Below are 25,831 nucleotides of genomic sequence, written 5' to 3'. Positions count from 1 at the left end.
TTGTTAAAGTTTTTTATCAACTCGAAAGCCAGTCTTTGAAAAATTTTGAAACTAACCATACAGCCAGCTATATATAGTGCAATAAACTTAGACTGCAAAAATTTGGCACAGGCTTTAATATTTTTTCTTAAGAATATATGCCTTGGGGGAAATGCATGTGTTAAAAGTTGACGAAGAGTGAATGTAGTAATTTTGATAATTTATAAAAACCATCGCAAAGTAAAACTGTATGTTATTGAACAACGGAATTTTCATTTACTTTACAGAATTTAGTCAGTTTTAGTTGAATAAAACTCACAGTAGTAAAAACGATTTTAAAGCATGAGGTCACAGAGGTCGCCTGAATATTTTTGCATGTTGGTAGTCAATTCGCAGTAGCTATATTTTATTCAAAAAAAACGAGGTGACCTCTGTGACCACGTGCTTAAATCAATCAATGTTTTAGAAATCAAGAAATCAGCAAAAAAATGGTATACAAAACCTTTTTTTTCTATTTCTAGTATTACATTCAATTAAATATATAATTATTCTAATTTTGCATAAAAATAATACAGAAATTTAACACCTTTCATTAACTTTGAAAAGATTTTAACAAAAATGCGAGTTTTATGAAACCTTGAAAAAGCCCTTAAAATATCAAAAGTTTAAAAAAATCAAAAATAATTTTTATTGTAGAGAATTAAAAACTGAATGCAAAAAAAAAAACCTTTAAAAGTTTAAATATAAAAAATCACTAAAAAATATGTACAAAATCCTATTTCTGCTAAGCGATGCATAGTGAGACAGTAGAACCAGACTTACATTGCATAACCACCAATGATAATGATAATGTTTAATCATACCCCCAAAGGATTTTTTTGGGTCATGACATCAAGCAACATTTCATTTTTTTATAAAAGTTATGTTTGGTAACAGTACGGTACATATAATATATACGGTTGGAATAAAAAAAACTCTTTGCTATAAACACGGTGGAATTCAGTTTAACTAGATCTAGTTTCATACCAAAAGCTTCTAAGATATTATTTTCACATAGTATTCATATTTTACGTTTTCTATAATAGGTATTTCTAGTCTATTATAATTTTCTATTATAGATTTTCTAGTCTGTTATAAATTAAATTGTTTTTTGTTTTTTTTTCAATCTGACGTACCACTTAGTTTATCTTCGTTGGACGTGTTTGAAAGAACGTTAAAAAAACATTAAAAATTAAATCAATTCAAAAAATAACAACTGTCATAAAAGCAGTCCTTAAAGTCCTAATAGTTCTCAAAATTTATACCCATAACATATTCCTCCCGAATTGTTTCAAAATAAGAAATAAAAATACTGTTCATGTTTTGATTTTGAAAGTTTTATCTCTTACTGAAAGTATTTTCTTTAATACTTAAGATTCTGCTTTCAGACTAAAACTTTATGCAATTGAATTATGAAAATAAATCTGTTATAATGTGACCATGGCACTATATAGAGCGCTTGCTTCAAATTCAAGAGATCAAAGGACTAATGCCTGCTCTTGCCACATATGTAGCACTGTTAAGAAAGGAGGCTTGAACTGCCAAGCTAAATACTTCTTTAGAATGCTGAGCGGCAATCCTTTAGGTCTTCTTGGAACATCTTAATAGAAAAAATAAAATAAAAAAATCAACATCAGTGTAATGCCAGTAAAAGTTAGAATGATTTTGTCTTTAAAGTTTACAGCTAGATGTTTTTAATGCATTAAGCAAATGAAATTGGTATTTAAGACCACATGATACCTAAAATCTGCAAATAAGTTTGCAAATGATTTATAGACTAACATGTGTCGAAGATAATATGGCAAGAGAAACAAATGAGATTTTAGCGTAATACCAAAAATATAAAGCGTTTAATGGCTTGTTTGATAAAAAATAAAAATGGTTAATGACGTTTGTTTGATAAGGTATATACGTATCTTATGTTTGATAAGTTATATATATCTTATGTTTGATAAAATATATATATCTTTATTATTAAAATAACAATTTCTTGCACGATTAATGCAAGAAATTGTTATGTTAATACTAAAAAAAAACAATTAGGGATGTTTTAAACTTCATAGACTTTTTTTTAATTTCTACAAGCAACAATAAAATTTAAAAGAGTTAACAGGTGGGTAAACAAAAAAAAGAATTTATAAGGTCTCATTAAAGAAACTTTAAAATAAGTTATTGGAATTTAGAAGTTGACTTAAATACCATTTCGCATAAACTTGAAAAACTTCAAAAATTAGGCACATGATGAGTTGGAAGCTTTTGCTTCTCACGTCAGTAATATCAGTATTAGCTTGGGAGGATGCAACTAAGGTAAGAAAATCTCAACATTGTATCATAAACTTCATAAACCGCTGTAATATGAATTTTATTTTATTTGATTGAAGTAAAAACTTAACAAAATAGTTCAAAAATTAGAAAACACAAAGATGGTATACACTAAGGTTATGACTTTTTGGTATCTTCTAAGAACCTTTATTTTCCTGTATTAAAAATTGGTGAGTTTTTGTTTGAAGTTACTAAAAACCATTAGTTTTTTACTTAACTTAAATCAAAATTGGTGCCTAGAAAGTAATCAAAGGTCATTTTGCGTGATTTTTTCAAAAGTTAATCACTTTTTTGATTGTGTTTTTTTAAGTTATTTTTTAAAGCTGTTTTTTAGACCTTTTAGGCTGTTTTGAAAAAAAGTTAACTTTAAAGGGGCTACATAGCTTATGATATTTAATTCATTTTTATATTCAACATTTTTTATATAAAATTAATTTTTTCAGCTTTTTATTTGTCTTATTATAGGAACTATTATTTGCTTCCAACTGAAAGAAATATAAAATTTTTAGCTAACTGTTAAAAATCAATTCGCCAAAAGTAAAAAACTTTCTATTAATTTTGCACTCAATATATTACCAAACAGCTTTAAATATTACCAAGACTCATTTTCTTTGAACAGATTATGCAGCCGTAGTGTAGTGGTTAGAGTCCTGGCTTCAGAAATAAAAGTTTATGGTTTGAAGCCGGCTCTGGTCATGTATGCATCATTGGTAAGAAAAGAGGCGTGAACTTCCTGTTTAAATTTTATTTTGCGGTGCTCTATGGTAAAACCGTTAGGACATCTTGGAGCACCTAAACAAACCAATTTAAAAAATTATATCTTTAAATAATTGTGCAGAGCTTGAGAGATAAAAAAGATAAAAGAGATATGATACAAAAGAGATAAAATAAAAAAGAGATAAAATGCTGAAGATATAAAATGAAAAAGAGGAAAACTGTAAACTGAAAACTGAAGATATATGCATACTATCAACAAATGGCAAACTAAATGTACTTACATTGAAAAGGAAGGTTTTTTTGATTAAACTTTTCAAAACGGTGAGTAGACAATTACATCGATGATTGATAACAGATCACGGTTCACAAAGAACGTTAGTGTTTTATTGCTTTGCAGTACCTTATAATATACAAAATATTATTATAAACTTAAACTTATATGTATTTATACATTTAAAGTAATAAAATGTTTGTTGTTTTGAAAATATTTAAGAATAACTTAAACTTAATAGTCTAAAGAGCAATTTTAATTTTTATGTAACTAAAAGCACAAACAGTAAAATTGGTGATTATAATAATGCAATTTCAGTTTATTATTTAACGATACAACCAATTGATAAACTTTTGTGTATTTTTTGTCTTCTACCAAGATTTTATGCTGTACTTTTTATTTTCTTTATTTTTAGTGTAGTATTATGAAAATATAAATTAAAATGAAGTGCGAAACAATGCACAATATATAATAATAATAATAATAATAATAATAATTATTATTATTATTATAAAAATAATTAAAAACCAAAACTTTTTCATATATATCAATTTAAAGAAAAAGTATAATTTTTGGGAGTGTTTTTTGTGTTTTGTTTATTTTAGTCTTTATCAAACGTGCTCTTGAAATCACATAACGCTTTATCCTTCTTAAAAAACAAACGAGCAAGTCCGTCAGATCAAATAAGAAGTGAGTGCTGTGGTAAATCAAAATGTAGTTATGAAGAGAGGTTGGAAATCGCTCATAATGTTGGTTGGAGTGGAGTTGATGCTGCAATATGTGAAGTTTCAATTAGGTATAAATCTTTATGATATAACTAATATGTTTGTGTTTCTCTGGTGTTTTTATTTTTTATTGCGGTTATTTTAATTACCTTTGATAAAGCTATGGTGCCTAATATTATTTGGTTTACGCAGAGTAAAAGTAACACATATTTTTGTTTTCCAAATTCAAGTAATGCTACAAAAATTTTTAAAAAATTTATTTTCTTCTTTATTACTTATTTACAGAATTTCTGTCTATATGTGTCTGAGATGTATATAGTTTCTTAAGTAAATTTACGAAAAAACTACTTTCATTTTGCATTTCATCTTTTAACTTTTTTATTTCCTTAGAGAAAATCAAGTGTGTACATGCAAATCTAGTAGCGGGAGTTATATTTATGAGTGTGGCAATGATTTAAGCAATTGTCCGAACCCATGTAAAGAATTTCATTGCGATAACGGAAGAAGATGTGTACAACATTCCTATACATGTGACTCTGATAATGATTGTGGAAATTGGCACGATGAAATTGGTTGTAAAACAAAGTACTCAGAGGATCAAATCAAAAACAACATAAAACTAAAATATGCAAACCAATGTAAGTTGATTTGTTTAAATAATACACACGACTATAACAGGTAATTTGTGATTAATGGGCATTTTCAACAGAAGAACGTTTAATCTAAGCTTAGAAACTATTACTACTGATTTTTTGACAAATCCAGCTATCATAACAAACCCATTCAAACTTAGTTTATATTATATTAGTATACGCAGCTTTTGAAATAAATTTAACAAAGTTAGGGTTGTGTTTTATACGCAGCTTTTGAAATAAATTCGACATAGTTAAGTTGTGTTAAATAGCTTTTTAAAAAATTTGTTAAAATTAGCATTGCATTGTGTCGTATACGCAGCTTTACAAAAGTTTTTGATGAAGTTTGTGCTGTGTTAACTTGCTTATTTCCCAAAGCTATATAAAATCTGTTTGAAAAAAAAACTGTTTAAATTATATAATACAAATCAACATTATAAATGATCTCTTCAAACCAGTCTTTTTATCAGGAAGAGTACCAATAATTTACCTATTCTAAAAAATTTCTTTTGGTTCTTCCCTAGTGAGATAATAATAGATAATACAGTAACTGCAAAATTGATTAAAGAACAACTTCTTCAGTTAAATAAATATAAATTTCCGTGACCAAACATGGTAAAATCAATAGTACTAAAACGATGTGCATCTGTCTTTGCTTTGATTTTTAAAAAATTGCTCAAAACCGGAAAAGTTCCAATTAAATGGAAATCATAAATTATATGTGTTTAAAGAAGTATATTAAAAAATTAAAAATCATTAAAAATGTATGTGTTTAAAAAAAAAGATAAAAAATCTAAAAATATTAAAAGTTTTGTTTCAAAAATGGATGTTGAAAAATTTTAAAAATTAAAAATATTAGAAGTTACATGTTTTAAAAAAGTATTCATTATAAGTGCACTTTGTTGTACGCACAGCTTTTTAAATAAATTCAACATGGTTGGGGTTGCGCTGTATAGCTTTTTAAAAACATTTGTTGAAGCTGGCATCGTATTGTGTTGTATACACAGCTTTTCAAAAGTTATTGATGAAGGTAATACTGTGGTGTGCCAACTTGTGTATTTCGCAAAGCTGTTTAAAATCTGTTAAAAAAAAAACTTAATCATATAGTACAAATCAAAATTATAAATGATCACTTTAAACCAGTCTTTTTACCATGAATTATACCAATAATTTACCGATTTAATTTTTTTTTCGTCTTTCCCTTTTGAGATGATATTAGATTATATAATAAATGTAGTATTAATTAAAAAGAACTTCTTCAGTTAAATGAAGGTAAATCTCCAGGACCAAACATGGTAAAATCAATAGTACTAAAAAAATATGCACTTGTCTTTGCTTTGATATTTAAAAAATTTCTCAAACCCGGAAGAGTAGTTATTAAATGGGAATTTACAGAACCCCGATAGTCAAAAAAGAAAACTTTAACTCAATAATCACTAAAGTACTCAAAAGTATTTTATCCAACACAATATATAAATATATGTCAAATAATGGTTTATAAAATGAACATCAGCATGGATTTATAAAAGGAAAATCTTGTTTAACAAGTCAAGTTAAAAAATGGACCTTTTGAGTATATCGCTAGCGGAAAACATTCCAGTGGATGTCAGTGGACGCCCAATTTTTTTTTGGTGTTCTTTTAACAATATTTTCTGGTAAAATGTTGCTGTACATAATATATGAGAACATGGAAAGGATTCGTCCATAAACTACGTCACTCTATAGGGAGGGGGAGGGGGAAAGGAGAGGTTAGTTGCTTTGTGACGACTCATACGGGACTTATTACTAAAGTGTTATGATGTTGTAACGAGGAGGACGTTCAACAATACAATAATAATAGACCAATTGTTTCTAAAAAATATAAAATAAATAAATACCATAAAAGAAAACATACATACAAATAAGATTAGGTATTTCAATTAAAAACACCGTTTAACACAATAATAAAATGTAATTGAACAAAATAATAAAGTATTTTGAATTACATTTAGATAACACTTATTCATAATATTCATATGAACAACGTAACATCCGCAAAACTTTATATCCGCCATAATGGATGGGAAAAAAATGAAAATAAATATAGGATACTTAAAGCCGAACTGTTAAAATCAATATAGCTTCTGCTTTGCTTACAGTTATGCGGTCACAGTCTTAACTTGGAAGCAAAAAAGAGAAATTAATATTATAAATTAATATAACGAAGAAAAATTATCAGTTCTAAAGATAATTTTGATCCGTATTCTTTATCAGAAAAAGACTGTGAATTAACAAACAACGTAGAAAAATTGCCTAATCCAACTTTTGCGGATATATACTGCTACCTAATCATTTTTCCAGGTCAGTTTACAAGTACTAGTTGAAAATCCTACAAAGGTCTTGAATCTTACAACTATGTAACCAGTGGTCTTGTTCACAACGTTCTTGTAAAGTTTATTCATGGTGTAAGGTCTATTTGTATTGTAACCAGTCGTGTTAGACATGAGTTCTTATCAAAGCATATTATCAAGTTCAGGCACAAATGTTAATTTTAAACATTCCGATTTGTTATTTTATTGTGTATGATGTTGAAGCCAGTCTAATCTAAAAAATTTATGTTGATTAGGAATTTCTTACTGAAAATTTAAACACAGCAAGAGATTTTTTATCTTAGCAATATTGCCTGAACTCCTTGCTAAATGGTATTCTAGAACTCATAATGTTTTTGTAAATATTGAGGCATTAAAACAAAGTAATAATTTTGAAATAATATATACTTGTGGTGAAACCAGAGAGAGTATAATAATTAAATGTTTCGATTTAACTTGCGTTATAAAATCTTATCATCTTCATTTTCTTGGATTCATTAGCAAACCATTTGCAAATTGATTTTGCCCATTGTTGCCACAAGAAGACCAAAATTAAAAAAAATAGTTTTGAATGAATAATATTCCATCAACTGATTAGTTTATTTGGAAGCATTCCTTACCAAATTGTGTAATTATATCTTAAGAACCCAATCAAACGTTCAATGTGTATTCGTAGACGGATAATTTTTGTGTTCTATTGATTTCTATTTGTGATAACTAAGACTTTTTTAGTTCTGCACATAAAAAACCACTATCATGCATACTATCATTTTATCTATATCATCATGTTTTATTCTTAAAATAAAGTTAATCAAATATACATAAAATACAAAAAAATATTATTTATATATATATATATATATATATATATATATATATATATATATATATATATATATATATATATATATATATATATATATATATAAATTAATTTCAACAATAAGGCATACAATTAACAAAAATTCATACATAAAATAAAACCTCTTCCAATGACAAAGTTAAGAAAAATATTTATTTATAAAATGAGAAAGTATATTTGTTATTAACAGTTAGTTCTCAAAAGAGCACTAACAACAATTTACATCAAATTAAATTAAATTTGTTTACAAAACAACAACAACAACATAAAAAAAAGGTGCTGTTTTAGTGAAAAAGTACAGCTTTTACCAGTAAAAACATAAAAAATATACACCCCGTTTTTAAAATAGCACAACTTACAAAACTTCATAAAATTCTTCTTTCTAAAGAAAAATTTTCTAATTAAAAATTTAAGTTTTTTTTTAATTGAAAAAAAAGAAAGGAATTTGTGTAGTTGATAAACAAGCTAGTTTTATTTATGAGTGACTTAAATGTGCCATTTATAATAGACTTAAACTGTTATAAACTGTCAATTGCCTATAAAAACAGTTTTATATATGAACCACTAAAATAGACACCTCAAAAGCTTATACAAACTGCAATAAATGAACATATTATTAAATAATAGTCTGGTATGTTTCATAAAACATAGCTTTACAAAAGCTGAAACAGGAAGCTGCAATTTTCAAGTCAAATAAATTGTCTAATTTATCCTCTTCAAGACGACCTAGTATTTGTAACAAATTTTTATTTATTCCAGATAAAAATATTGCACAACAAAATTGTGATCAATCTCTGAATGACTAAATGTTTTTATCAGAATTAATATTTGTATAAATTAAGTAAAATGTGTGTATAAATTATATACATATTGATTACGTATATAATTTAAATTTATATTATACTATCAAATACTAATAAACTAAAATAGATTATTAATACCTTTAAATTATGTTTTATCTAGAAAGTTGAAACAGATTATTTCAATTGTTTAACTTAAAATAAGCAATACTATATATAATTGAACTATGATACTGCTCAAACTTGTTTTCTTTAGTCAAATATTAAAACCTTATTTAAGTACAAATACTAGTCAACAAGAACAACAACAATACCATTTAGCAAGTAAATATCATACTCTGGTTTTTAATTAATATCATATCAATTATAAGACTCTCATATAACCTGGTTAAAATGAGAAGAGCGACCTTGTAAACAATATAAACTTAAAAAAGAATATTGACAAGAAAATAAACACATATATATATATATATATATATATATATATATATATATATATATATATATATATATATATATAAATTAGTAAATATACTTATCTAATTTTTAGTTGTCATCAGCATGTTTCACCAGCATGGTTCATCAGGATCTTCCTGATGAACCTACTGATGGTGAAACATACAGTTGAAAACAGCTAAAAACTATATAAGTGTTTTTACTTATTTATTATTGCTCTGTTGTTTAAGAACATTGAGCATTTTATTTGTAGAATTTAACGCTCAGTGGAGTCTTGTCTCTGTCGCTAGAGTAGTAGGTGCTATATCCGTTTATCATTGAGTGTGACAGCGTGAGGTAAAACTCGTCGTCAAGGCTGACCAATTTTCCTTAAAAATCGTGATAAAGATAATCAATGCCAGTCTTGATTCGCTCAATCTGGTTCTGTTGTTGATCAGGTATACCCTATTTTGTAAAAGTTTTGATGTCAGTGTACTTGGCAAGAGTTTTAACAATATGTGAATGACTGAATCCAAATTTTCGACCGTCTTGCCTTATCGAAACTCGGTCACTGTGGTCAAATGCGGTTCTCAGACGCTTGATCACCTTTAGGGTCATGATTTTGGCCACACGACCACATCCTTGCACTCTTTGTGTACGAAATTATTCTCAGCACGTTTGATTATATCGTAGATAGTGCCTCTTGGAATTTATTCAGGGTTGAAGTGATCTACTGTGAACTTTTTACTTTGCAATTTATTATTCAAATAGAACTCGTAAATCCGTTTAAATATCTTTTCTTGCAAGGACATCATTGTTTTCTTAATTTTTATTAGTTATCTAAAAACAAGTAAGTTAATTTATAGAGAACTAAATAAGCTTTAAAATTGATAAAAGAATGAAAAAAAAAGTTTTGCTGATGGCATTTAAAAGCCAGTTAAAGTTAGACCGGATTTTTAGTCACCACCCGTTATATGAACTTGTTGAAGAAACTGTGGTCAAAATTCAATTTTCCTTCACTAAAATTGTTAACACTTTGTCAACACTTATCTAAAAATTTATATCTTGTTATCAAAAGATAGGTGTATGAAAGGACTATGTGTTTACGTTGATCACTAGTCAACGGGCGTTTCCAGGGAGTTAGAGGGGGCACTAAACCACCACCATACCATCCAATAAATGCAAATTTCACCCATAAAAGTGTGTATTAAATGAATTAATATGTTTTTTTTATACAAAATTTGTTACTGTTTCATTTTACATCTCAAGGAAACATTAGTATCTTATAGTATCTTATAGTTAGGGTGGATGTGGTGGTGATGGTTTAATACAACCTAGTATAAAAAAAAATTATTTTTATAAATATTTTTTTTTATCAAAACTATTATAACAATTATAACAAATTAAATTTATATTCTACTTGATTAAAACATATACCAGCGGTGCATAGTTTGACATATAGGGGGAAGGGCGTATGGTTCTCTCCCTCCGCCTTTGACCTAACCTCTAAAAAAAATTTAATTGCTTTTAATGTGCGCTAAAGTTACTAAATTAAAATTTAAATGCAACTATGATACCTCATGTCGCTAGGTATAACCAGAGTGGGAGCTGCTGCGCCATTTTGACTATCCAAAAATTTCTTTAAACTAAAATCAAAATTTTATTTTTATATTCATATTTTTATCTTTATATTCATTTTTTATCAAAACTGTTAAAACAAATTAAATTTGTATTCTACTTGATTACAACATATACCAGTAATGCATAAGTTGACATGTAGGACAATTTTCTAATTGCTTTTACTGTGTTCCAAAGTTTCCGAACAAAATTTAAATGCAATTATGATACCTTATGTCGCTTGGTATAACCAGAGTGGACTGCTCCGCTATCTTTACTATCCAAAAGTACATATTTCTTTAAACTAAAATAAAAGAATGATGCAATTTTATAACTATTTGTATTGTTATAAAATGTATAAAAATTATTATTAAAACATGCTAAAAATTACCTATTCACCTGTGTTGTGTTCATTTCCTTTTGGGATCCGGTATTTGCCCCCTCCCAACTAAATAAAAAAAAAGTTTTGAAATCAAAATTGGAATAAAATTGCATTACCAAAATAATATTATACATTAGAACATTATAAAATAATACGACACAACCTTATAAAGCAATATTATACAATTGCTATCAATAGAATATTATGACTGTTTCAAAATAAAGAAGTAATAAAAATCAGAAAAGAAGTCAAAATCAGAATAGAAATAAAAATCAAAAAAAAAAATATTAATTACACAGAGGATGTATTTAGTTACTTAGTTTTGTCTTGGCTTTTAGTAAATGATAATAATTAAAGTTCCAATAATGAAACTATATAATAATCATTTTTAACGATAGATACCACGTGAAGGTAAGCCAGAGCTGTCTAACAAAAATTTAATGCAAGTTTCGTCACTTGAAATACCTTTTTGTAAGTCATAACACCTGCGATACCTTTTTTGGCATTGTTAAACATAAAAATTATGAAAATAGTACACATCAAGACTATCAACAAAAAACACACATTAATATTAAAAAAATATTAATTCTCCTGAAAAAACATCAGCAGCAAGCTGGAATTTTTTTATACAATAATCAACAGTTTCAGAATCCGTTTCATCTTGTTGCAAGTAAAAAATAGTATAAATTCTGTTTTCTCATCTAAAAAACAAATAAAAATAAATTATTTTGTAAAAAAATATATACACTTTTTTACGTTTGTTTAAACGTTTATTGTTTTTTATTTGAACGTTCGTATTGTCGAACTGGCTCAAACGTTTTGTGTTAGCAGGGTAGGTAATATATTCAAGTTTAAAAACTTGAATATATTATCTATTAAAGAAACAAATTTTTTCAGTTTACTTTTGAAAAATAGGGAAGTTCCAACTTCGGGAAAAATCAAAAGTTTTCAAAACTATTTGGTTCCACAGAAAAGCTATAAGAAAAGATATGAGACCTTCCAAAGTTTGTCTACGAATAATGTTGATACATAAAATTGTCATTTCTTACATCATATTTAGGCTTCATGTTTTAGATCATATTCAGATTATGTTTGTGGGCTTTATTGCATATAAATTTTGAAAAGATTTGATACTTAAGTTTACCTACATTTGAATATAAAGCAAAGAACATAAAAAATATTTAGTTGGTGTATATTAAAATATTCATTTCAAATAAAATTGGTTTTACATTAGTAAAACGATCTTTAAAGTTTGTTTGTCGTGCTAGGTGCTTCTGTTGCCGATAAAGAGAATCTAACTGACTTTTGTTAGCTCTACCCCATGCGGTATTTGCATAATTTAGATGGCATTGGATAAGTAAGTAATAAAGTTGAAATTATGCGTGTCTATCTTTGATAGGTTTTGATGAATTTAAAAAGCCCATTTTCATTGTTATGGAGTTTAAGTAAGTGTTTGTTTTGATTAAAAACGAAACTATTGCTTGCTTATTCTGTTGCTTTGGTCATTTAAAAGAATAAATAAGTTTTTTAAAAAACTTGTTTTGTGAAGCATTCTACTAATTCTACTAGTTTAACGGATTGAAGTCCGTTGAGCACCCGAAGCGCAGTGGTTAGCGCGCTTGCCTCAGAAGCTTGAGATCCGTGGTTGAACGCCACCTAACGGCAAGTTTTATACCATCGGTAAGGAAGAAAGCGTGAACTTCCTTTCAAATGCTTTTCCTCGGTGCTCTGTAATAAGACCGTGCAGACTTCTTGGGGCACCTAAAATTAAAAAAAAAAAAAGAACCAGCAAAAAAGAATGACTTCTTACGTCAGTGCAAGAAATAGTTTTTTAAATAAAGGAGTTATACGCTAGTGCATCAACTAATAAGATGTTAGAATTCAATTTTAAAATAAAATTGCTATTAACGTCTGAGAGTTACAAATAAATATTAAAAATTATATAAGATATTACGTTGGAAAAAAAAAAAAACCAAATTTTTATTAATCTTATGGAGAAATTAAGCAAGGGTAATTTTAAAAGTTGCTTAATTATAGCGAGAATATTATTTAAGCTAATAATAATAACAATAATATTAATAGCAAAAATATTAATAGTATAGAATTTTAGTACAATAGAATAATTTGTATATTTATAAATGTTGGGATTATTTTATTTTGAAATTGTACATTAATACACATGTGTGTTTATCATTAAAAAAAAATAGCAATTAAAATCTATCTGATACAAGGACTACTAATTATACAAACTAACATGGTTGGAAGACCTATATTGCTCAATCTGTAAGCAAGCTTCAAAAACATTTTGATTAAACATAGAAAATTAATCATGTGTTTACAATAATGTAATCCATCATGCAAACCTTTAAATACAGTCACTACTCAACTCAACACAAGCACACACACACACACAGACGCACACATATATACATTTATAAATAAAGTTTTTACACAAATCAATGTTAACAAGCATCGACTTGTAATACTACTGTTATTTGTATAGATGTACTTCAATTTGAAAATAAATGTAAAAATATAAAATTATTAATTTTGGCAACAGATTTAAGCTTACAGTATAATACCAAATGACACATGTTTAAAATTACAAATTCTAAAATAGTATAAACAAACGAAATATAAATTTAATTGTGTAACTAACCCTGTTACAGTTTTGGTTAGTTTATCGCCTTAAAAAAATTTAGCATGATAAACTAAATATATTTAATGTTTAAATATATTATCAAAAAAGGCTAAAAATGTAAAGTTAAATAAAATAATCATAAAAACTAATTAAAATAGAACGTAATTTAAAATTACTGAGTGTAACTCAATCTTCAGCCGCTACAAAAATGATGAAAATATAACAAAATGTAAAACTATACAAAAAATGTAAAACTATAAAAAACTGACTTACCGTGGCAAAACTTCTATCTATGATGTATACAAATTTATGGGTTCTGTATACGAAAAAAGATCTTTTAATAACTATTTTTTTAAACATTTCTTCAACATAAAAGTAATATTTAACCTTGCTGATGGGACCCGCAATACGGGGCATTATTGACAGTGATACCAAAGGTTTAAAAAGAAGATAAAGCAGTTCCTATAAAAATAAACAATAATTCCAACACAATAAAATAAGGTGGTTCTTATAGAAATAAGCAATAACATTAACATGCACCTGTAATAAAGATAACATTTAAGTCGTTTTATTAATGGGCAAGATTTTAAAAATTTTTATAAAAATATAGCATTTCAGTTATTATCATAGAATCCTATATTATTGTATAGAAAAGTTTTTAAAATAGTTAAAATCTAAAAATAAAGATACCTTTTCCAAAGACAATAAAATATTAAACAAGTTTGCAATGACATAATAGTTAGAAGTACAGAAAAACTTCATCTCACCTCCATTTCGACCTCCATTTGATGATTTTATCAAGTAAAATCAAGTTCGAATTTACTAAATTTAAACTATATATTAACAGTAGAAAAAGTTTACGAAATATAGTTGGTAGCACCCCAAGGTAAAACTTAAGAAACTAAATAACGATAAAAAAAAAAAGATGTTTTCATATTCTTTTCAGTTAAATATGAAAGATAACTCTACCACCTTAAGATGAAAAAAGTAAAATTTAGGAATAAAAAATAAGCTAGATGAATATAATAGAAAGTAAGCTTTTAGATATGTACACAAAATAAAATTAAACTTAACACGATTAAAACTTAATATGTCATTCTTCTAATTGAAAACATTTTAAAAAATCTATTGAAATAAACTTTACCTTAACAATTTTAAATTACTCGCGTGCTTTATTCTTATTTTAAATTTATTTAAATTAAAACACTTTTTATCTGTATAAAATAATTATTGTTAAAAAATAAGACGTAACGGGTGAAAACTAAAAATACGGACAAAAAGAAATTGTGCGCAAGTCATATTCAGTGGTTTAACTTTGCCACTTCGTTACATTATCAAGTAGTGTATGATTCAAATGATAAATTTACATAGTTTTTGTTTGACAATTGTCAATTTAGTTGTCATAAAATGTCGTCTAAAAAGAAGCTTCTTCGAGAACGTGTTGTACATTTTTATAAACGCCATAAAAGTGTGGGCTAAATCTTTACTGTAGAACATTTTTTGAAAGAAGGTATATCGAAAAGTACAATTTACGATATTTTAAAACGTGGTACTGTTGAAAGAAAGCAAGGATCCGGACGAAAGCCCACAATAGTGACTGAGAAAAATTTTAAGTTAAAAACTCGATTTAACAACAAAGATGCCATCTTTGTTGTTAAATCGAGTTAGCCAGCGCGATGCTGCTAGAGTATTTGAGTGTTCTACACAGTATATCAGTAGGGCACTCAAAAAGCTTCAAGTTAAACCAAGGAAAAAGCAAAAATTGCCATCCTACACGGAAAGTAAAATTACTAAAGTAAAAAAGATTGTCGTTATCTTGTGAGACATTTTGGTAACAAAAATTTCATTTGGATTTCAAAAATTTCATTTGGATGATAAAAGTTATTTTACTTTAAGTAAGCCCCAAATGCCTGGTAACAAAATTTATTACACAGACGACTCTTCTGTTACACCACCAGATGTTAAATTCAAAATGCGAAGCAAATTTTAGAAGAAAGTAATGTTATATATTATTGTCTCCGACGGAGGAATTTCAGAGCCATTTTTCAAGGAAAGTGGTCTAGCTGTCAACCAAGAACTTTACGAAAACCAATGCTTAACTAAAATTTTAATCCCATTAATTAATATTTATCATTAGATGATAATTACATATTTTGTCCGGATAAAGCATCGTCACACTATGCAAAAAGTGTTACTGAGTTCCTCAAAAGCGAAAATATTCCTTTTGTACCGAAGAATGTTAACTCCACCAATATTCCTCAATGTAGACCAATTGAAGATTTTTTTGGAGAACTAAGTTCTTTAGTGTACAAGGGTGGTTGGAAAGCTCAAAATATTTCACAATACAAGCGTAGAATTAAAAAAACCTTGAAAGAAATGGACACAACTGGTGAACAAACAGCTTGCGCAGAACATTAAAACAAAGTTGCGCAGAGTAGCGGATAAAGCACCCTTTGTGGAAAACCATTAATTTTATTGCATATTTTAAGTTGTCATCAATTATATATCAACCATATAAAATTGTTATGAATAAATTATTTCATCAAAATTAACATTTCTTCTCAATCCGGATTTTTAGTTGTCACCCGTTAGAAATATTCAAAGGATTATACATAGAAAAAATCATATTACCATCTCACTTTATTTTCCTAATTAAACTTCATATACATATTATTCTGGATTATTAGTAGTGCTAATTTTATAAGATATTTATACTATATATAATCAAATTTAACAATTATAAATATCGTATAACAAGAATATGATTTTAAAAGATATATATATATATATATATATATATATATATATATATATATATATATATATATATATATATATATATATATATATATATATATATACATATATATATATGTATATATTTATTGATAAATGTTGTATACAGCGGGACATACAACTCTCGTCTGTTTAAGAGTGATCGATATCTTTTTAAAAAAAATAGATCAAATAATATTATTAATAAAGTCTTTTAAATGAAAAAATACAACTTTATAATGGAACTTGAAGCTTCATGCCATTCGGCAATCATCAGCCATATTATTCAAATATAAAATAAAAACCGTTATAAAAAATACAAATTTAGCGTTGCAACGGCATCTGACGTCAAGTGTACGTGATCCGATATTTGTTAATCGCCGGAATCAAAGTTAGAAAGTAAAAATTTTTTCCTATGCTTACAAGCAGAAACCAATTCACTTTTTTTATTAAGTAGTAAACCACTATCAAAATTCATAATAAAAATATTTTTCACTGATGCAAAGGTAACACTTTTTTATCGATGGATTATAAGATTGGCATCTTTTAATTATGTTCCACTTAATTATAGGCATGTTACCTGCGCCTTTATGTTTCCAGATTTCCTTGGAAAGTTCTGTATCATTTCTATACCTGGTTGCATTAAATGATTTAAGGTGGTTTGCAAATCTGAGCTTAAATGCGTTTTCACTAATACCAATGTAAGATTTTTCCGTAAGACTGGAATTAGGTGATGCTAAAGTGGCTTTATATACAACGTTTTTTGATAGACATTTATTACTTAACGGGCATGCAGTTTTCTTAATGCAGTTGCAATTTATATCATTAGCAATGAGTTTGTAGCGCAAAATTTGTTGGTTATGTGAATTAATAATAGATCGAATATTTGGCATGCAGCTGTAACTAACTTTTATTGTGTTTCTGTTGAAAATTTTGTGGAGCTTATGATGTAATGGAAAATGATACAGAACTTTCCAAGGAAATCTGGAAACATAAAGGCGCAGGTAACATGCCTATAATATAAGTCAATTAAGTTTAAGAAAAGGTGTCCAATTTTTGTTACCACATTTTAACTGAAAGGAGGATTAAACCATATCATATTTCTTTTTCGTTTATTAGTATTAGATAGATTTAGATTTGAATGATATTGGAGATTAGTGTGAAATCCAGACTTTTCTAATGCGTCTTTATAAATAGGAACAGACTTTTGGAAAATTTTTTCGCTTGAAGAATTGGAAGATAATCTATATTCAATTGAGGTTGGTAACTGTTATAAAATGCTTGGTGAATGGTTGGAACTAGCATGGATATAGTTTAGCGTAGGTTAATCGTTAAATCGTTAAAGGTTGAAAAGTGCAGTTATTAAGATCAAATGTAACATCAAGGTAGTTAACAACTTTTTTTAAGCATTCTTCTCAAGTCGTTAAAAATCGAGAAAGTTAACTTCAATTATTCAATAAAAAATATTACTTTACCATCAAAGAATACAAATTGCGATTGAGTGAAAAAAATGAGATATTGATTAAAAGGATGCGATGGAAGGCGTTTTTCTTCATAAATCACCAGTCTAACGGTATGAATGATATTAATAGTAATAGTCATAATTATACCAAATTTAATTCTTATGGTATTAACACACCACATTGTCCACAACAGATTAAAGATATGCGTGCGTTTGAATGCGATTTATTCAAATTAATTAAAAGCATACAGTTTAGGAAGGTTCAATGCGCCTTCCAAAATAAATTAAAAAGAGACATTTCTTCTATTCGAAAATCAACGTATACTTACACTTACGCAGATAAAACATCAAATGAACGCTACTACATCTAACTATAAAAAAACCAACCCTATTATAAAAGATCACATCAATAAAGAAGGAAAAACTATTCTTAAGAATCATGACGTTTTTAAAAAAACCAATATAAACAGTTCTTCCAATTGTTTCATTACATTAAAAGACCATAAACCTAGTTTTTTAAATAATCCTACTTTTCGTCTAATTAATCCAGCTAAGAATGAAGTTGGTAGAATAAGTAAGCATATTTTATCAGATATTATCACCAATTTAAGAAATATTTTGCAATTAAATCAGTGGAATAGTACACAAAATGTAATAAATTGGTTCAAAAACATCAATGACAAATATTTTTATAAATTCCTTATTTTCGACATCTTTGACTTTTACCCTTCTATTAATAAAAAGCTACTTATCGACTTCATAAACTTTGCAGAACAATACGTTTCCATTGATGCTGATCATAAATCTTTAATTCTCCACGCACATAAGTCTTTATTATTTACCAATGATCAAGTTTGGGTTAAAAAATCGAGTGGTTTGTTTGATGTTAAGTAATGAATGTCTATCAAAAAACGTTGTATATTAACCCACTTTAGCATTACCTAATTCCAGTCTTACATCGGTATTAGTGAAAACGCATTTAAGCTCAGATTTGCAAACCACCTTAAATCATTTAATGCAACCAGGTATAGAAATGATACAGAATTTTCCAAGGAAATCTGGAAACATAAAGGCGCAGGTAACATGCCTATAATTAAGTGGAACATAATTAAAAGATGCCAATCTTATAATCCATCGATAAAAAAGTGTTACCCTTATTTATCAATAAATAAATACATATATATATATATATATGTATATATATATATATATATATATATATATATATATATATATATATATATATATATATATATATATATATATATATATATATATAAATATATATATATACATATTTATATATATATTTATATATATATATATATGTATATATATATATATATATATATATATATATATTTCAAAACACGGAATGGAACTTTTAGTTCATTTTGAAAGTATGGTATTTAAGTGTGACCAATCCGTGGCAGAAGTATATTACTTCTGCGCAAGCGCAAATCTTGTAAAGTCGCGTTAATGATATGACGGATTGCGATGGACCAGATTAATGCTTTATCTACCCGAGAAAAAAAACCCGGCAAATCCTATTAAGTTCTTAGCAAGTCGTATTGGTAACACTTACTAAGTTCCTGACGAGTACTTGCATGGAACATAGTAGTTTAAGCAGGTTTTAATCAAAACTTAGTAGGAATACTCAGGTTTTTATTCGACCATTAGCCGTATTAGCAAGTTTTAGTCAGAACATATAGGAATAATAAGCTTTTTACTCGGAACTTTGTTGGATTAGCCTGGTTTTGGTGAGAACTTAGTAGGAACTATTATTATTAAATTTGGAAATTGGGTTTTAGTTAATAGTAGAATTTAATATTTTTCTTTGGTGTTTAATTGAATTGTTTGTGTTTTAAAATTTACATAGCTAAACTAGTAAGATTATTTTATCAAGAAATATGTGTTAAAGTAAAAATTTATAGATAATTATTTTTTAAATTTTTATTTGATAAAGATAAATTGCACAGATAAATTAACAACACCTTTTCAAGATGTAATTAAGAACTTGAAATAAGTAATTGAGAAAAGTAAGATCTAATTGAGAAATACAACATGTAATTTAGAAGTCGCGATATGTAATTAAGAAACACAACATGTAATTAGGAAAACTTAAAATGTAATTGAGAAACCACTCATGTAAATAAGAAATCGCAATATGTAATTTGAAAAACAGTAGTTGTAATTAAGAAATTGTAATACATAAATGAGAATACATTATTTGTAATTGCGAATAAGCTTAAAGGTCATTATAAAAGATCTTCTTGGACAAGCATTTTAATAAGTTGATAATATCAAATTTAGCATTTGTATGCACCAGCAATACAGTAAATACAGTAATGGAATTGAAAGTTCGTTGTGTTGTTTGTCAATACACTATGAATAGAAAGTCTATTATTAAACTGAATCCGTGCAAGCATTTACTTCACTAAATTTGTTTACATCCACTTCTAGAACAACCAGAACCACCTTGTCTAACTTGTAGACATGAAATACATACAACTGAACAAGTTGAAAGATAACATAATGTTTTATCTTCATCGAATGATAGAAGAAGAGTTATTGAATGTGCTGAGCGAAATGACGATTTGGTGATTCTGGCGCAAAGTTTAGGTGTCAATCATAAAACAGCATACAGTTGGGTCCGCAGCGGAAATTTAAATTTCATTGGAAGAAGTGGTTTTAAACTAAAAAAATTATCCGATGATCAAATTGAAGAAACACTAACTTGGATTGAAAGTGACTTTCAGTTGACATTGGTGGCCATTAAAACAAAGATATTAAGACAATTTAATATTAGCGTCAGCACAATCACGATTGCTAACTACCTCGAAAGCAGACTTTTGTCATTTCAAAAAGAGCACAAGGAGCCTACTACAATGAATAATAATGAGAACAAACAAATAAGAGCTGAATATGTTAGGAGCATTAACGAGCACTTCACAAGTGGTCATCAGATAGTTTGGTTAGATGAAACAAATTTTAACCTTTTTTGTAGAAAAATGCAAGGACGTGCCAAACAGGGTAAAAGAGCAATAAAGAAAATACCTTCTTCAAAAGGGGATTGCAGCTATATCAACAACAAATCTCGTCATGATGGAAACTCGCAGAGGATCATTTAAAGCAGATTCTTGAACGAACGAACGAATGGATGTTGACTTTGTTTAACCAGTGGGTTACATCCGGGAATTGTTTAGAGGATTTGGTTGTCGTAACAGACAATGCTCTATTTCACGCTCGTTTGGAAAGGGTGTTTGAAAATTCACCGCCTCAGTTGTTACGATTAGGACCCTACAGCCCAATGTTAAACCCGGTGGAAGCTATCTGGTCCAAAATAAAAATAAACGTTAAAAATTTTATTCGCATTCTACCTGTATTCGGTGCTAGGATTATGGAACAATGAATGCAGTATTTAGAAAGAATTGTTACTGTGGCAAAAAATTCAATAATGGAGGTGGTTGTACACGCGCTGTACAACATACGACCACGCATTATGCAACGATTTTAAATATGGAAGACGTCCAAGTTGGTGCTTAGCTGAATATTCCAATGATTTTTTATGACATTGTTTAAATTTAAATTTTAGATTTTTATTTAAATAAACTATTTGTGTTTTATTTATTATTCATCTGAAATCTCAATTAAATTTTTCTCAATCAAAAATAAAAGAAAGTTTTAATTGACACCCAATAGGATTTTCTAGTTACCACCTAAATGCCTTTTATTTATGACTTTTCATATTTTATTGATATTATATTATTATTTCCAGCCTTAGGACTACAAAATTCAAAATAGAAAGAACTTTATATTTTTTATACTTTCCTTTATTACAACTATCATGTTCTTAATTACATTTTACGACTTCTTACTTACAACTTTCATTTTATCAATTACATCTAACGTTACTTAATAACAACTTTTATCTTCTCATTTACACCTTAAATTTCTTAATAACAACATTCATCTTCTCAATTACATGTAACGTTTCTTAATTACAATTTTTACTTTCTCAATTACATCTGGCTTTTCTTAATTACAACATTCACTTTCTCAATTATATCTTACTTTTCTTAATTACTACATTCAAGTTCTCAGTTACATCTTGAAAAGGTGTAATTTAACTTGTTGCCTTTGCAATAAAGACTCAGGTTTATAAAACAATTATAAAAATAACAAATAATTATGTCTTAGCTTGTATTACCAGAACATTTAAAAAAATACAATTAATAACGATGGTCAGTTATTTACATAAATATTAATGTAAGTCGACAACCTATATTATTTAACAATAAAAAAGCTTATTCAACTTACCATAATTTTATAATGGTGAAAAGCTTATTATTATCATTTTTCCATAGCTATAATAATTTTAATTTTTCAGGAAAAAATCTAAAAGTTGAAATATAAGTGTATGAAAACATGAAAAAATATCATAAAGTAATATGAATAATTATAAAATTATACTGATTTCTAACGAGTGTTTATCACATTTCCTAAAAAAATGTATAGGTATATCATAATTAGAGGTGTGTCGAATATACTTAACTTTTTATATAACTGCATTTGTCTAGTAAGAGGATAATAGCAAATAAACGCTAATAGAAAACATCAATCGAAATAATTTATTTAGCTTCATGTTTTATTCAACCAAAACTGTATCTATAATGAACCAAATAAAAGTATTATTGTAAGTCGATAACTTAATAAAATATATTTTACTTTAAAGTGTACCATTATAAACATCTTGTCGTCAAAACATTATCTTGTCATTAAAACATAAATTACTTGACTATACTGTAGTGTTGCTGGAGATAACTTCACATTAATTTTCTTATTAAAAAAAAGCAAGATAAAACCTTGAACCTACAGAGCATTCAACATACTTCTCAAACATGTCTATGCATTTGTGAGAATTTTTGATAAGTATTTATTGAATTTCCTAAAAAACAAATAAAAATCATATTAATAATGTTTATGTATATCATAATATAAGATTGAGTATACTAAATATTGTTCTTTTTTTTTATTTCTTTATTAGTTTGAATTTCATATTTTAAAAAGTCATAGATTGTCCCAGCATTTATTTTACAAATTGCCAAGTCTAATAAAGAATATGAATTGGACAACCTGTATTGTGTTATGTATACTGTATTTGTGTGAGTGTATACAAAAAAAGAGTATTTCTTCATTCGAGTGTTTTTTCATACTTTCAAACTTTTTTGTTTAAATGAACTAAATATGATTAGATTATGGAATGTTGATACAAAATATATAAAAAAGACACCTTATATTAATGAGTTAAAATATACTTGTTGTCTTTTTGTTGTGTAACAAACAAATAAAAATACTTATTTTTTATTTGTTTGTTACACCAACAATTTTTTTATTGCAAAGAAAAAAACGAGACTAATGCAGTGTTTTATTTTTAAAATTTATTTTATTAAAAATTTAACAATGACGTTTATTTTATATTAATTGTCCATTAATCTCAAACAGGCTTGAAAATTGAGGCGGTAATTAAAAATTATTGGCCTATGAAGATAAGAAAGATGTTGTAAAAAATTTTATGCATTTTTCAATGCATCAGTTCTTGGTCTACTTTTAGATGCCTGCTATAGACAAAGCAAGAAATAAACGTCGTGTTGTTGCTTTTTTCCTTGAAAAAGCAATAATTCAAAATTATGCTTATCACAATTACTTTCCCTGAATGAGAACATTACTACCTTCCAGCAGATAGAAAATTTGGCAGGATGTTAATAAACGTAAGCAGATCTTACAAACTGCTTTCCACAGAGCAGTGGCGTCGCTATGGACGGTTTCTCCCAGGTGGTAAATTTTTGCTGTCACCCCTCTAGACTTTCACTAACAGGGCCGAAGACACGAAATAATTTTTTAATCTTGACGAAAGAATTTTATGTTAAATATAGAAAGCAGTACAAAATGAAGAAATAGCAGAAGTATTAATAGAGAATATTTAAAATTAAAAACCTGAAAACTATTGGTTAGGCCAAACGCAAAAACAAATTAACAAGAGCATGAGCAGTTCTGTCATAATTGCATTTTATTCATTTTGGTACCACCCCTCTGTGTCAGGTTGTGATGGTGCCACCCAGTGCGGCTTGCACCTTCGCACTCTTTTAGTGACACCACTGCTACAGAAACAGTTAAGATGACGGAAAAGTTTTTGTTTAAGGTAAAGATTGGTCAGCTGTCAGCTTTAAACTTTAAAGCAGAAAAAAGTTATGTGAAAACAATAAAAGCATTTAAAATAAGAGAGGCCAAAAAAATGATCAATTTTAACCTCGCATAGCTTACTTACGAAGGGTAAGAAATATGATATATTTTTAAACTACGTACCCTAGTGCGTAAATCTGTGAAAAATGTTTAAAAAACTGGGTTTTAGTTAATAGTAGGACTTTGCATTTCAATTTGGTGTTTAATTGAATTATTTGTGTTCCAAAGATTACATAGTTACATTAGTAGGATTATTTATCAAGAAATATGTGTTGAAAAAAATTTATAAATAATTATTTTTAAATTTTCACTTTAGCAGAGATAAGTTTTCAAAAAAATAACCCTTTCTACTTTAAGTAGCATAGTAGTACATCATAGTGTAACTAAATTAACTTTATTGCCTTAGCAACAAAGACGCTGAATTATAAAACAATTATAAAAAGAACAAATCAAGAAATAATATAATAATTTAATATAAAAATTGCTGTACAAAGTATTTGAGTTTGGTGAGTCAAAACTACGTAGAGTTTTGACTGTAACAGCCGTTAAATGTAAAATTTCGTAAATAAAATAAAAAAAAAGTTCGTAAATAGAATTTGGTATCAAAAGTTCAAAATTTTGTCTATTCTATTTTTGAACGTGTTTTTGTTTGCAGAATCGATTGCATCTTGTGACAATAAATTCCAATCGTCGACCATTCTGTTTGTTAAATAATAATACCTGCATAATTTCTTAGTATATTGCCGATGAAGTCTTTTATTATGACGATATCTGTACATGCTGTGATAAAAACTCAAAGGCTCTTCAAATCTAATATATTCGGTTGAATTTAATATTTTAAACATTTCTATTAAGTCGCCTCTTCTTCTCCTTTCTTGTAAGGTTGGTAAACCTAATATTTTTCTTCTTTCTTCGTAACAGATACCTTTCAGTGATTCAATCCTTGTCGATCTACGCTGTACATTTTCGAGTCTCTTAATATCTTTAGTACAAAATGGGCTCCATACAGATACTGCATATTCAAGCTGTGGCCTAATAGTTGACTTGTATAATAACTTTAATATGGAAACATCAAGATATTTAAATCCGTGTTTTAAAAAACCCAGTGTTCGATTTGCCTTATTTGCTACACTGATAACATGATTTTCCTATTTAAGGTCATTTGATATTCTCACACCTAAATCACTTTCAACTTCTGTTTTTTGCAAAATGTGATCTCCTAATTTGTAACTAAATTGAGGATTCGAATTACCAATGTGCATTGCTTTACACTTTTCTCTGTTGAATTTAATAGACCACTTATTCGACCAGTCTAATAACTTATTTAAGTCTTCTTGAAGAGCATTGTTATTACTTTCATTATTAATTACTGACATTATTTTTGTATCATCTGCAAATAATTCTAATTTATTTAGTATGTTTACTTTTAAGTCATTTATAAATATGATAAACAGAAGTGGACCGAGGACAGAACCTTGGGGAACTCCACTTGTGACTTCCTGCCAATCTGAAACAAACTCACCCAGAACTACTCGTTGTTTTCTATTACTGAGAAATGATTTACACCATTGTAGGATATAG

At 27.4% G+C, this 25,831-nt stretch overlaps 1 protein-coding gene across 1 annotated transcript in view; it reads left to right on the top strand.

Annotated features, from left to right (window-relative positions):
- Positions 1 to 2,165: 2,165 nt before the first annotated feature.
- The window catches only part of LOC136085898 (uncharacterized), a 34,050-nt gene continuing 10,384 nt past the window's right edge, over positions 2,166 to 25,831 (top strand). Inside the window, exons 1-3 of the mRNA XM_065807741.1 lie at positions 2,166 to 2,325; positions 3,934 to 4,124; positions 4,444 to 4,691. Of these exons, the coding sequence (XP_065663813.1) occupies positions 2,257 to 2,325; positions 3,934 to 4,124; positions 4,444 to 4,691 (508 nt within the window). The 5' untranslated portion in view covers positions 2,166 to 2,256. The remainder of the gene's footprint in view (positions 2,326 to 3,933; positions 4,125 to 4,443; positions 4,692 to 25,831) is intronic.

The sequence above is a fragment of the Hydra vulgaris genome, chromosome 10 (assembly GCF_038396675.1).
Source record: "Hydra vulgaris chromosome 10, alternate assembly HydraT2T_AEP".
Lineage (NCBI taxonomy): Eukaryota > Metazoa > Cnidaria > Hydrozoa > Anthoathecata > Hydridae > Hydra > Hydra vulgaris.
This window is presented reverse-complemented; position numbering and strand designations above follow the sequence as displayed.